Here is a 13,590-nt window from a genome sequence, read left to right on the forward strand (position 1 = left end):
TTTCCCAAATGTTCTTGAACCTGCACATTTGATACATTATCTGGTCTATTAGAAATTATCAGATCCAGTAACGCATTCCCCCTAGGTGGTTCCGTTACCATTTGAGTCAAGTAATTGTCCAGTAGTGCTTCCAGAAATCTGCTGCTTTTACCAGAATGGGTAGCCTCAATACTCCAGTCAATGTCTGGAAAGTTGAAGTCACCCATAATTATGACTTCATTTTTACTTGCAGCTTTTTCAATCTGTTGTAGTAATTGCAGTTCTGCAGCTTCATTAATATGAGGTGGCCTATAGCATACCCCAATAAGCAATTGGAAACTTTTATTTCCACCATGAATATTTACCCAAACTGACTCCACATCTTCGCAATCTTCCTCCATCTCATCGTTGAGGACAGCTGTAAAAGAATTATTAACAAAGAGACAAACCCTTACACCTTTTTTCCCTGTTCTATCCTTCCTAAACACATTGTATCCTTTTAAATTAGCTATCCAGTCATGGCTTTCATCCATCCATGTCTTGGTTATTCCCACAATGTCATAGCACTTGTCATTCAGAATGAACTCTAGTTCGTCTATTTTATTTGCAAGGCTCCGAGCATTGGTTACCATGCACTTTATATTTTTACCACCACATTTACCAATTTTGTTTACATGAAATGGGCTACTTGATGTTTTACCAACCTCCTTAATCTTTACACTGTCCCCACCCCCCTCTCCACCCCCCATAATGTTAGGCTCCCACTGTCTTTTTACCTTATCTTGTCTACGTATTGAGACTTTGTCCTCCCGCCTCCCCCCAGATCCTAGTTTAAAATCTCCTCCAACCGTTTAGCCATCTTCTCCCTCAATGCAGCTGCACCCTCCCCATTAAGGTGCAGCCCATCCCTGCTGTAGAACCTGTAGCCGACTGCAAAGTCTGCCCAGTTCTCCAGGAACCCAAACCCCTCCTTCCTACACCAATTTCTCAGCCACTTATTTAACTCTCTAAGCTCCCTCTGTCTCTCAGATGTAGCACGTGGCACTGGCAGTATTTCAGAGAACACTACCTTGGAGGTCCTTGCTTTAAGTTTATCTCCAAGTACCTGAAAATCATTTTTGAGGACCTTCCATCTCCCACTAACTTTGTCATTGGTACCAATGTGTACCATGACAGCCGGGTCTTCCCCAGCCCCACCCAGTAATCTGTCAATTCTTTCCGCTACATGCCGAACCCGAGCAGCCGGGAGGCAAAAGACTGTACGGCATTTACGGTTTCTTCGACAGATTATCCTATCTGTGCGCCTAATAATTGAATCCCCTACCACTAGTACCTGTCTAGCCTTAGCTGCACTCCTATTCCCTTTCTCGTTGCAGCAGTCCGCCCCTTGGTTGCTAAGGGGCACATCCTGCTGCAGCATTGCTACTCCAGAATCATCCTCCCCAATATTACGCAAACAAGCATACTTATTAGAGAGGGACAACTCGGGACTAGCCTCCCTGCCACTTTTTCCCCTACCCCTTCTAACTGTGACCCAACTAGCGGCTACCTCTGCTTCTTGCTCCGGCTGTACTCCACCCACCTCATCTTCAATGGTTCCATCCAGCGTCTGGATCGTGAGATCCAAGCTCTTCTCCATGTTGTGTATTTGTGAAAAGAAATAGATTTCTCATGTAAAAGGGGGTATCAGCTACTAATTGGGATGAAGTTGTATTTTTGGTCACGGTTTCTCTTTAAGGAGCTCCCTTTTTCTATCCCCACCCTTAAAGACAAAGGGGACCCCATTGAAGACTTGTACTCTCAGCTGCAACACTGTGTGACGGCACTGTCCACAAAGATTCAAAACATCTTGTTGAGAACTCCCAGTTTAAATAGCTAACTTGTGTGAGGAGAAGAAAAATCACAAGTGTAAAAACCCTGGAATTTCTCACACCTTGAAGGATGCGTGAAAGTATTTCTCTTTAGAATGTGACTGCACAAATGGATGTACCCTTTCAGGATGTTGCAGCTAGAGCAACAGTTTTAGGTCTCACCTTGTCCCTAACCGTAGGGGCAGGCCTGAAGAACAGGAGTGGAGGATAATGAAACTCAACTATCTGTGGAAAGGACTGACTCAATGTTGCATAACAAACCCCAGCTTACAACTGCAGGTATTGTACAGGGCAAAAAAGGACTGAAAGGATGTCTCCTCCAGGCTGGTCTTTGTTCAAAAGTGTGTTCAGAGTGCCCCTCTCCACCTGAATTTCTCTCTCATTTCAACCATTCGACTCTCCCGAACACCTGGATCTGAAACATTCTGTCTGACTTGCTCAAACTTGCTTCCCGGAATGTGTTCTCTGGTGGACCGAGGAAGAAAACTTGCAAAATTTCAAAAATGAATTACGGTCAGCAGGTTTGACAAACAAGTCTGTCTGATAGCCTTCCCCACAGCGTATTACTGCCAAATCCAAAAACGCTACACGTTTCCAATCTGTATGGGCAGTCAATCTGTTGGAAGGACATTTACCAGCCAGATCTGTTAAAAAAACAGCGAAGGTCTCCTGTGGCCCCCTTCATATGCAAAATACATCATCTATATACCTCCACTGTACATTATTGTAAAGTAGGGCAATAATGCTAGAGATTATGGAGCCCCATAGTAAAGTTATGGGGCCCCATAGTAAAGTTAACAAGCACCCCACACACACCAAGTTTAGGTAGCCGGAGCGCCACACCCAATATAGGTAGCCAGAAGCAGGGTCGGACTGGGACACCAAGGGCCCACCAAGGAAGTTTCAGCCTGGGGCCCACCCCCCTCTCCTCCTCCTCCCTCCCCCCCCCCCCCCCCCCCATTTTGGGCTCACATACACATGTACTCTAGAAATTTTGCATGACTTTATGGTAGGGAATAGATTGTGAGCAATTCTGAGGACAGTCTCCAATAGGGATATGTCTAAATGTGGCGCGGATATACCCCGGATTGCATGTGTATGGCTATGGAATACACCTGCCTGTTGCATTTATTTCTATTTCTGTGCATGAGGTTAATGTACACTGCTGATTATGTAACGTATTTATGTTTCTTGCATTTGTTAATAAACTGACATTATTCATTTATTCCTGGCCTTGGTATTTCAGTTATTTCCCGAACAGTGACATTTCTGCTCGGTTGCAGGTCTTATGCTGGGTACACACAGTAAGATTTTCCGTGTGATTTTGCGACCTAATCGTTTTTCACGCACATTTCCGCACCCAATTCTGCGCTTGAATCTCTTATCTTCGTTCATTTTTCTTATATTTTTCCATTCACTGCTATGAGAAATCGAGCACGGAAACAATCGGGAGCAATATCGGACGTGACAGATTTTATCTATCGGATCCATCTATCAAACGGAAATTCGTACCGTGTGTATTAGGCATTATGCATTGTTCATGAAGTGCAATGCATGATTCCTATGCAAATCATAACAATAATTAGCCAGAGGGCACCAAGAGTGGGTTGGAATAGGGATTCCTGTAGAAGAGGTAGCCCCCTCAGTATAGGTAGCCGGGGGGCTCAGTGTAGGTAGACAGTAGGACTCCTGTATAGGTAGCCTGGGTAACCCAGTGTAGGAAGGAAGCAGGACCCACAATAAGTAGATAATGTACTTCTTGCATTACATTTCATCTTGCAAGTTCTCCAGATATTTAAAGTAACATTTTTAAAGTGAACCTTAACTGTGATAAACAAAGAAAACAAAACAAAAAAAAAATGTCACTTACCTGTGGCAAGCCCCCTGCAGCCGTCCTGTTCCCTCAACTGTCCTTGACTATCCTCTGGTGCCCCGCCAACGGTTAGTTTCATTTTTCGTCCGCCTCCCTGGCTACGTGCATCCTTGTATGCGTTACATTGTCAAACTCGTCCTGCGCAAGACACGCTTGACAAAGGTAATGCGTACAAGGATGCACGTAGCGAGGGGTCGACTCTCAGTCAGTCAAAAACAAAACTAACCGCGGAGGGGCACATGAGGATAGTTGAGGGCCGTCGAGGGTACAGTATGGCTGCAGGGGGCTTGGGGAAGCCCCGAGTAAGTTAAACTTTTTTTATCACGGTTAAGGTTCCCTTTAAGCAGTGCAAGAACAATACATCATTTAAGTTATACCATATTAAACTATGCTACTTACCTCTGCTTTAATTTTATTGTCTCCAAAACAGAGGTGCTGCAGGTAGGCAGCTGCATTTGACTGAACTGAAGGGAACTGGTGTTGTAACATTTGTATTACTTCTGGAAGTTCTGGATCTCTCCACCCAAACTCTCTGTAAACATACAAATACCATTACATTATTATACCAACTACATTTATTTATAATCCCACATTTAGGTAAAAGTAACCAGTAGTGTTAGTTTGGCTGGCCATTTGATTGAACAGGCTGAGGCCAAGATTTTCAGGTGCACTGAAGTCAATGGTGCTGACATTTGTGATTAATAGCAAAGCCCCCATACAAACTATAAAAACCAAACTTGCTAGGTATGTCAAAAACTGTGTGTGTGTGTGTGGGGGGGGGTATACATACCTTCTTCCAGTCCCCTACAGGTCAATCACTTCCTTGCCATCCCCCTCCTGGATCTACTAAAATTGGCCTTGGAAAGTCCTATGGTCCACAGCCTACTGCGCACAGGCCCTCGTCGTGCTCCCATAGCCGACTCCCTGCTGTGACTGCACTATACTACTGCAACCAATTTGAGAAGATTGAAAAGGCGGAGGAGGACAGCGAGGGAGCGATCAGCCTGAAGGAAGCCCTAGGCATGTATATCTGACCGCCCTCCCCCCCCAGTGCCATCTCAGGTACACTTTAAATGACAGATAACATATCTACCAATGGTGTAAATTTACATATATCAAAAGAAAGGGCAATGAATTTTCTGCTGGGGCTTTCCAGGTGGTCAGTTGGTCAGTATGCAGTGTGTAATGACCATCTTGAAGCTTTGTGAAAGTGGCAACACTTTGGCCAGGGATCGATGTACAGTCCCAATACTGCTGTATAATAATCCCTGGAAAATATACCTATTGTTTGCACTATTAAAGAGAATCTGAACTGTGTGATTTGTACAATAAAAAAACATACTAATCGAGTCACTGTGATCTCCTGGATCCCTCTTTGCCATTTCTGCTGCTCCCCGCCGCTTTCCTGGCTGTTAATCACCAGTTTTACGCAGTATTTACAAACAAAACACATGGCCACTAACCAGGAAGTGATGTGTGTGTATATATGTGTATATACAGTGGGTTGCAAAAGTATTCGGCCCCCTTGAAGTTTTCCACATTTTGTCACATTACTGCCACAAACATGCATCCATTTTATTGGAATTCCACGTGAAAGACCAATACAAAGTGGTGTACATGTGAGAAGTGGATCGAAAATCATACATCATTCCAAACATTTTTACAAATAAATAACTGCAAAGTGGGGTGTGCGTAATTATTCATCCCCCTGAGTCAATACTTTGTAGAACCACCTTTTGCTGCAATTACAGCTACCAGTCTTTTAGGGTATGTCTATACCAGCTTTGCACATCTAGAGACTGAAATCCTTGCCCATTCTTCTTTGCAAAACAGCTCCAGCTCAGTCAGATTAGATGGACAGAGTTTGTGAACAGCAGTTTTCAGATCTTGCCACAGATTCTCGATTGGATTTAGATTTGGACTTTGACTGGGCCATTCTAACACATAGATATGTTTTGTTTTAAACCATTCCATTGTTGCCCTGGCTTTATGTTTAGGGTCATTGTCCTGCTGGAAGGTGAACCTCCGCCCCAGTCTTAAGTCTTTTGCAGTCTCCAAGAGGTTTTCTTCCAAGTTTGCCCTGTATTTGGCTCCATCCATCTTCCCATCAATTCTGACCAGCTTCCCTGTCCCTGCTGAAGAGATGCACCCCCCGAGCATTATGCTGCCACCACCATATTTGACAGTGGGGATGGTGTGTTCAGAGTGATGTGCAGTGTTAGTTTTCTGCCACACATAGCGTTTTGCATTTTGGCCAAAAAGTTCCATTTTGGTCTCATCTGACCAGAACACCTTCTTCCATATGGTTGCTGTGTCCCCCACATGGCTTGTGGCAAACTGCAAATGAGATTTCTTATGCTTTCTGTTAACAATGCCTTTCTTCTTGCCACTCTTCCATAAAGGCCAACTTTGTACAGTGCATGACTAATAGTTGTCCTATGGACAGAGTCTCCCACCTGAGCTGTAGATCTCTGCAGCTCGTCCAGAGTCACCATGGGCCTCTTGACTGCATTTCTGATCAGCGCTCTCCTTGTTTGGCCTGTGAGTTTAGGTGGACAGTCTTGTCTTGGTAGGTTTACAGTTGTGCCATACTCTTTCCATTTCTGAATGATCGCTTGAACAGTGCTCCGTGGGATGCTCAAGGCTTTGGAAATCTTTTTGTAGCCTACACCTGCTTTAAACTTCTCAATAACTTTATCCCTGACCTGTCCGGTGTGTTCTTTGGACTTCATGGTGTTGTTGCTCCCAATTTTCTCTTGGACAACCTCTGAGGCCATCACAGAGCAGCTGTATTTGTACTGACATTAGATTACACACAGGTGCACTTTATTTAGTCATTAGCACTCATCAGGCAATGTCTATGGGCAACTGACTGCACTCAGACCAAAGGGGGCTGAATAATTACGCACACCCCACTTTTCAGTTATTGATTTGTAAAAAATGTTTGGAATCATGTATGATTTTCGTTCCACTTCTTATGTGTACACCACTTTGTATTGGTCTATCACGTGGAATTCCAATAAAATTGATTCATGTTTGAGGCAGTAATATGACAAACTGTGGAAAACTTCTAGGGGGCCAAATACTTTTGCAAACCACTGTGTGTGTGTGTGTGTGTGTGTGTGTGTGTGTGTATATATATATATATATATATATATATATTTATATATATATATATATATATATATATACATATATATATATATATATATATCGTTACAGTATACTACAAGTTTTTATTACATAGTGAATTATCTGCACTCCAGTCTGGGATTCTCAGTTTCTTAGGCAGTTCCCTCCTCCCTCAGCCTCACAAACTACATCAATCTTGTCTGAAACAGAGCAGAGAGTGAGGAGTAAACAAAGCACACAGAGCCTGCAGGGGGCGTGCATAACTTGTATTCATTACAACAGAGGCAGCAGGAAAAAAGTGCGCCTGCAGAGTGTGGACAAAAAGAGTGCCGCCATAGACTCTAATGCAATGATCATTAATACTGGGAAAGAAGCAGAAAAAAGGGTGCCGCGAAAAATATCATTAGCAACATTAGAACATTAAAGTTATTCAAGTATGTTATCATTTTAGAAGCTTGCAACGTTATAGTTTTTATCATATTATTTTGTTTGTATGTACAGATTTTACGTTATCAAAGATATCGTTTCTATGAGTAAAAAGGTGTTTCTGCAGAGGGAGTGGTTAGGGTTAGGCACCACCAGGGGGAGTGGTTATGATTAGGCACCACCCAGGCGGCAATTAGTTTTAGGCAACACCAGGGGGTGGTTAGGGTTAGGCCGCCACCAGGGGAGTGGTTAGTTTAAGGCACCACCAGGGGAGGGTTCTGGGTTTTTTAATGTTAATATCTTTTCGTTATTATTTCCCATCTGTTTTTATAACGGTATTTATCGTTAACCAAGTCTGCCAACGAGGTTTATCATTATCAGATTTCGTTATCGACCGGCGCCATTTCGTTTTCCAGCTGGGCCCTTTTTTCACGGCGCCCTTTTTTCATGCATATGGATTTATATTTACATGGGGCTTATCAATTCCCTTAGTGTTCGTCCCATCCCCTACAGCCCCAGAAGTCGCGGACAACTGTGCATGCCTAGCCACGGCCGCATGCCTCCTCGATCGCACACACACACACCACTCTCACTCTCTCTCTCACTGCCTATGTCTACTTCTCCCTATCTCCATCTTGCAGCAGGGTAGGGGCCATATCTACATCAGATCCAGTCTACTGTCTACCGGAAATAAAAGGTCAGTGCTGCCAGAGGGTACCTGTCTCATAGGCAGTCTTTTATGTGATTTGGAATCCTGTACTGATGTCCATATGTACAGTCCGCAACTTTGAAGATATCATTGATTGAAGAATAAACAGAGAATTTGTTCATATAAAACCCCGTGCTCTGTGTTAGGTGAAATTTGCTTACGGCTATATTGTGGGGTGGAACAGAACTACTGATCTTACCATGTATCTGGTACCTGTCTCATGTCACCGCCCCTCTGAAGATCACAGGCACTCGCTCTCTACTGCCTTGCTTGGGCAGTAGCAGTGCCAGGCTTCCCTGGTTCCACAATGTTTCAGTCAGTCACTCGGGGCTCCTCCTCCTAGACCCAAGCAACGCTGCAGGAAGCTAGTGCCATTTACTGCACTGCTTCCTGCTGTTGCCTAGCAACAGTAACACCATAGCCACCGTCGAGCCTGTCATCTCTGTGATGGCTTACTATGATACAGGATGATCCACAGGCGCCAGTCCAAATGTGCCCTCACGGTGATTCGCCCAGAGACAGGCGTCTCTCCAGCCTCTGCCTTGGCCAAGCCCTGCCCGCAGGTATCACACCTATTTACCAGCAGCACCTAGAACACCGACAAATTGCTTTTTCCTGTTGTTCCCACTGTTCTCCTGAGGGGGATATGGAGGCTGCCATATTTAATTCCTTTTAAGCAATACCAGTTGCATCGCTATGCTGCTGATCCTTTGTCTCTGAACAAGCATATGTAGATCAAGTGTTTCTGACATTATTGTCAGATATGACTGACTAGGCTGCATGCTTGGTTGTGGTGTTATTGAACCACTATTATTATTATTTAGTATTTATATAGTGCCAACATCTTCTGCAGCGCTGTACAGAGTATATTGTCTTGTCACTTAACTGTCCCTCAGAGGGACTCACAATCTAATCCCTACCGTAGTCATATGTCTATGTATGTATTGTGCAGTCGTGTATGTGTCATAGTCTAGGGCCAATTTAGGAAGAAGCCAATTAACTTATCTGTATGTTTTTGGGATGTGTGAAGAAGCCGGAGTGCCCAGAGGAAACCCACACAGACAGAGGAAGAACATACAGACTCCTTGCAGATGTTGACCTGGCTGGGATTCGAACCGGGGACCCAGCGCTGCAAGGCGAGAGCAGTAACCGCTACATCACCCTACTGTCCACTATTGCAGTCAAATAGATCAGCAGATAATAGGATAACAGAGGCGCCAACAGGATAAAACACACTAAAATAACTTAAAAACCCATCTTGGTAATAGAGGAGGTAGTGGTGGACTTACCTCCTCCAAGCAGAACATATGACTGTGGATTTTCAGTCAAAACAATTTTATTGGATACTCCGAATAAAGTGCAACGCATCAGGCAATAAGGAGTAAACAGCATCTGCCAGTATCATCAACGCTGAGTGCCTCTTATTTTTGCTTGCATCATTGTATTGATTGTGTAGTTAACCTATGTAAGGGCTGGTTCAGACGGACGGTTTTGCGGCATTAAACGCGGGCTTTCAGACGCAACATTTTGTGGGATCTACTGCCTTCCCATTCAAGTGAATGGGAGCGTTTATGGCTGGCTTTTGCACGCTTTCATAAACGCCTGGCGGTCGATCCCGGCGTCGCGCCTAGGCTCGAAAGCGACATGCTGCTTCTGGCAGGCAGTTGCGTCGCGTCGCGTTTAGCTCGCGCGAAAGCCATTGAAATCCACTGAAAAGCCTGTGGAGGCGTCTGGAGGAGCGGCCGGAAGGGTAGAAAGGAAGAAGAAGGAACCACAATGCGATTGGAGAGGAAATGACACATGCGACAGCAATGGCGGCTGCAGCAGAGCGCTCGGTGGAGCTGGGAGAGCTGGTGGAGCAAATACATGGGCAACCTGCCATTTGGGACTGCAGCAACGCGGAATACAGCAATAGCATCCGCAAGGTACGCGCTTGGGAGGCGCATCCACTAAAGACAACATTTGTAAGTGTATACTGTGGCTCACTGTATAATCTGATAGCATTGTATCTCACATGTGCCCCACTGAATGCTTTGTACCTCCCCTCTGTCCCACTCAGACCCGTTTCTAGGGGCCGTGCAGCCGTGCGGCAGCCCTGAGCGCAGACAGCCAAAGGGCGCTGTGAACTCTACCTCCCTCTCCCCAGGGGACTGCAAAGTAATTAGTTCAGGGAAGCACTGTATACAGCTACACTGACTGGCCAGGGGGGAAGGGGGGCAATCTCCCCCCAGGACACCTTTCATTCAGTGATTTAGGGCAGGTCTGGTGTCTGGTGTATTTGGGTTTGTTGTAAGGCAATGTGAAACTTGAGGCTAGCTGATAAAAGTGCAATCAGAGGACAGGCAAGCTGGCAAATATACACAGCATGAATGATGCAGAGCTTGCCTGAAGGGTCTGTGGGCAAACATCTGTCTGGTCTCTCCCCATTGTTATTATGACTGCATGTGTGGGTAAGGTGTTATACAAGTTGAAAAGTTTTTGACAGTCCCTAGACTCCAGGAGGGCTGCTTTCTGACTTGTGTGAGGGACTGTCAGGGACAGGAGTCCTATGATAGGCAAGTAGCCTCTGTGTGATGTGCAATACAGATAAGCTCTCTGCTCCATCTCAGGCTATTCTCAATTTCTCTCCACTCCTCTGGGCTAGTGCACGCCAAAATCGCAATAGCAATCGCTAGCAATTTGTGAGTGTGATTTTGTGAAGCGATTTTCAGAGCTATTTTTTAATGAATTGCTCCAAAAAATGCTACACACTGCATGTAGCATTTTTTGGAGCAATTCATAAAAAAAAAAAACGCTCTGAAAATCGTTTCACAAAATCACACTCACAAATTGCTAGCGATTGCTATTGCGATTTTGGCGTGCACTAGTCCAGAGGAGTGGAGAGAAATTGAGAATAGCCTGAGATGGAGCAGAGAGCTTATATGTATTGCACATCACACAGAGGCTACTTGCCTGTAATAGGACTCCTGTCCCTGCTAGTCTCTCACACAAGTCAGAAAGTAGCCCTCCTGGATTCTAGGGACTGTCAAAAACTTTAACTTGTATAACACCTTATCCACACATGCAGTCATAATAACAATGGGGAGAGACCAGACAGATGTTTGCACACGGACCCTTCAGGCAAGCTCTGCATCATGCTGTGTGTATTTACCAGCTTGCCTGTCCTCTGATTGCACTTTTATCAGCTAGCCTCAAGTTTCACATTGCCTTACAACAAACCCCAATACACCAGACACCAAACCTACCCTAAATCACTGAATGAAAGGTGGCCTGGGGGGAGATTGCCAGTCCGCCCCTGAACTATACTGGATACCTATACTGGAGGCACCTACCTGGCTAATCTATACTGGGGCAATTATACTGGGGCACCTATGCCTGGCTACCTATATTGGGGGAACCTATAGCCCACTACCTATACTGAGTGCAACTAGACCTAGCTAACCTATACTGCAGGCACCTATACCTGGCTCCAGCACGGGGGGGAGTGCGCAATTTTTATACTCTCGCACTGTGTGCATTTTAGCCTAGAAACTGCCCTGGTCCCACTGAATGCATTGTACCTCCCCTCTGTCCCACTGAATGCATTGTACCTCCCCTCTGTCCCACTGAATGCATTGTACCTCCCCTCTGTCCCACTGAATGCATTGTACCTCCCCTCTGTCCCACTGAATGCATTGTACCTCCCCTCAGGCCCACTGAATGCATTGTACCTCCCCTCTGTCCCACTGAATGCATTGTACCTCCCCTCTGTCCCACTGAATGCATTGTACCTCCCCTCTGTCCCACTGAATGCATTGTACCTCCCCTCAGTTTTTCTGCCTTTTTTCCCTCAGTAAAAATGTTAAAGAAGAAGTGGAAATCCATTCGAGACCGATACTCAAAGGATTTGAGGCACAGCCGAGAAAACCGCAGTGGACAAGCTCCGACCCGTTACCGTAACCATCCGCTGTTCGAGGAACTAATGTTCCTGAGGAGGACAATGGAGAGGAGAAGGTAAAAAAAAAAACAACAACAATAAAGTAAATTAAAAAAAACGTGACCAACAACATAGTTGTTATAATTTTCTGCTTTTTATTGCAATATAATATATATTTTGTTATTTATTTTCTTATAATTGCAGAACTACTACTAATGTACAGCAAAGTGAGGCACAGGAGGAGCCTGAGGAGGAAGATGGCGGGAGTCTGGACTCTCACAACACCTCAGCAAGATCATCCTCTGAGAACCGAGAGACAGAGGAGGAGTCACTGGAGGAGACTGTAAGCACACAGTCCACTATTGTGTCAACACCAACTGCGCAAAGACCTAGCTCGCCCATAATACCCGGGCCTAGGAGAAATTGCACCAGAAATGTTCGGCCAGAACCTAATGTCGACGTTGTCTCATTAATCAAAGATGTAGAAAAAAGTGTGGCACAAATCATGGAGCCAAAAGACAGCCTTGGGACATTTTTCAGGGCACTTGAAGAAGAGGCGAGGGAAGTCCCAAAAGAAAAATGGGATGATATGAAGCAAAAACTTTTCACACTCGTCATGCAAAGGAAAACTAGTAGTGTGCCAACAAGGGAGACTTGGTCTGGTCACGCACCGCAGGAGGCAGGGCCATCTTTTTATGTTCCAGGCAGTTACACACACATGGTACCTCCGTATCAAACAAGCTGGTACCAATACAGTCAACAACAACAAAGTAGTCACACGCAGGGTTAAGCCCAAGGACAGGCCACGTTTAACTGCGTTCACCATCTTCAAGCAGTACAAGTTTAGAGAGAAGCACAGCAGAGGCTGTATCTGCCTCTCTACAAATGGAGTCTCTGAGTTGTACCCCAATAATTGAAGATATATAATGATACTGTTTTAGCTTGTTTGCAACTGTGTGTGGTACTGAATTTTTACACCATGTGTGGTTGAAGTGGAGATGGTCCATCCCTTCATGGCAGGACTATCTGTCTGTGGCTTGGGTTGAGACTTTGCTTTTCCCAGGCCACAGGCAGAGGGTCTCCCATGAGGTGATGGACTTTCTCTCCGTCAGCCACAGACCTCTGCCCTCTTGGGCTATCCTCTTGTGCCTGCTACTGTGTGTGCTACCACTGTAAACACCATGTGTGGCTGAGGTGGAGATGGTCCATCCCCTCATGGCAGGACTATCTGTCTGTGGCTTGGGTTGAGGCTTTGCCTTCCCCAGGCCACAGGCAGAGGGTCCCCCATGAGGTGATGGACTTTCTCTCCGTAACCACAGACCTCTGCCCTCTCAGGCTATCCTCATGTGCCTCCTCTCAGGCTATTCTCCTGTGCCTCCTCTCAGGCTATCCTCCTGTGCCTCCAACTGTGTGTGCTACTATTTTAACACAGCATACACATGTATGTGCTACCACTGTAAACTCCATGTGTGGCTGAGGTGGAGATGGTCCATCCCCTTATGGCAGGACTATCTGTCTGTGGCTTGGGTTGAGACTTTGCTTTTCCCCAGGCCACAGACACAGGGTCCCCCATGAGGTAATGGACTTTCTCTACATCAGCCACAGACCTCTGCCCTCTCAGGCTATCCTCCTGTGCCTGTTGTTAACACACCATGGCTTTGTAAATATATATTATTTTTAACAT

At 45.4% G+C, this 13,590-nt stretch overlaps 1 protein-coding gene across 14 annotated transcripts in view; it reads right to left on the bottom strand.

The window, feature by feature from the left end:
* The window catches only part of CTNND2 (catenin delta 2), a 2,713,436-nt gene that overhangs the window by 1,623,205 nt on the left and 1,076,641 nt on the right, over positions 1-13,590 (bottom strand). For all 14 annotated transcript variants that reach the window (XR_011020838.1, XR_011020837.1, XM_068236432.1 and 11 more), the window contains one exon: positions 4,123-4,255. Coding sequence is in view for 12 of the 14 variants with exons in the window: in XM_068236432.1 (XP_068092533.1) it covers positions 4,123-4,255 (133 nt within the window). In the remaining 2 variants the exon portion in view is untranslated. The remainder of the gene's footprint in view (positions 1-4,122; positions 4,256-13,590) is intronic.

This window comes from Hyperolius riggenbachi, chromosome 5 (genome assembly GCF_040937935.1).
Source record: "Hyperolius riggenbachi isolate aHypRig1 chromosome 5, aHypRig1.pri, whole genome shotgun sequence".
Lineage (NCBI taxonomy): Eukaryota > Metazoa > Chordata > Amphibia > Anura > Hyperoliidae > Hyperolius > Hyperolius riggenbachi.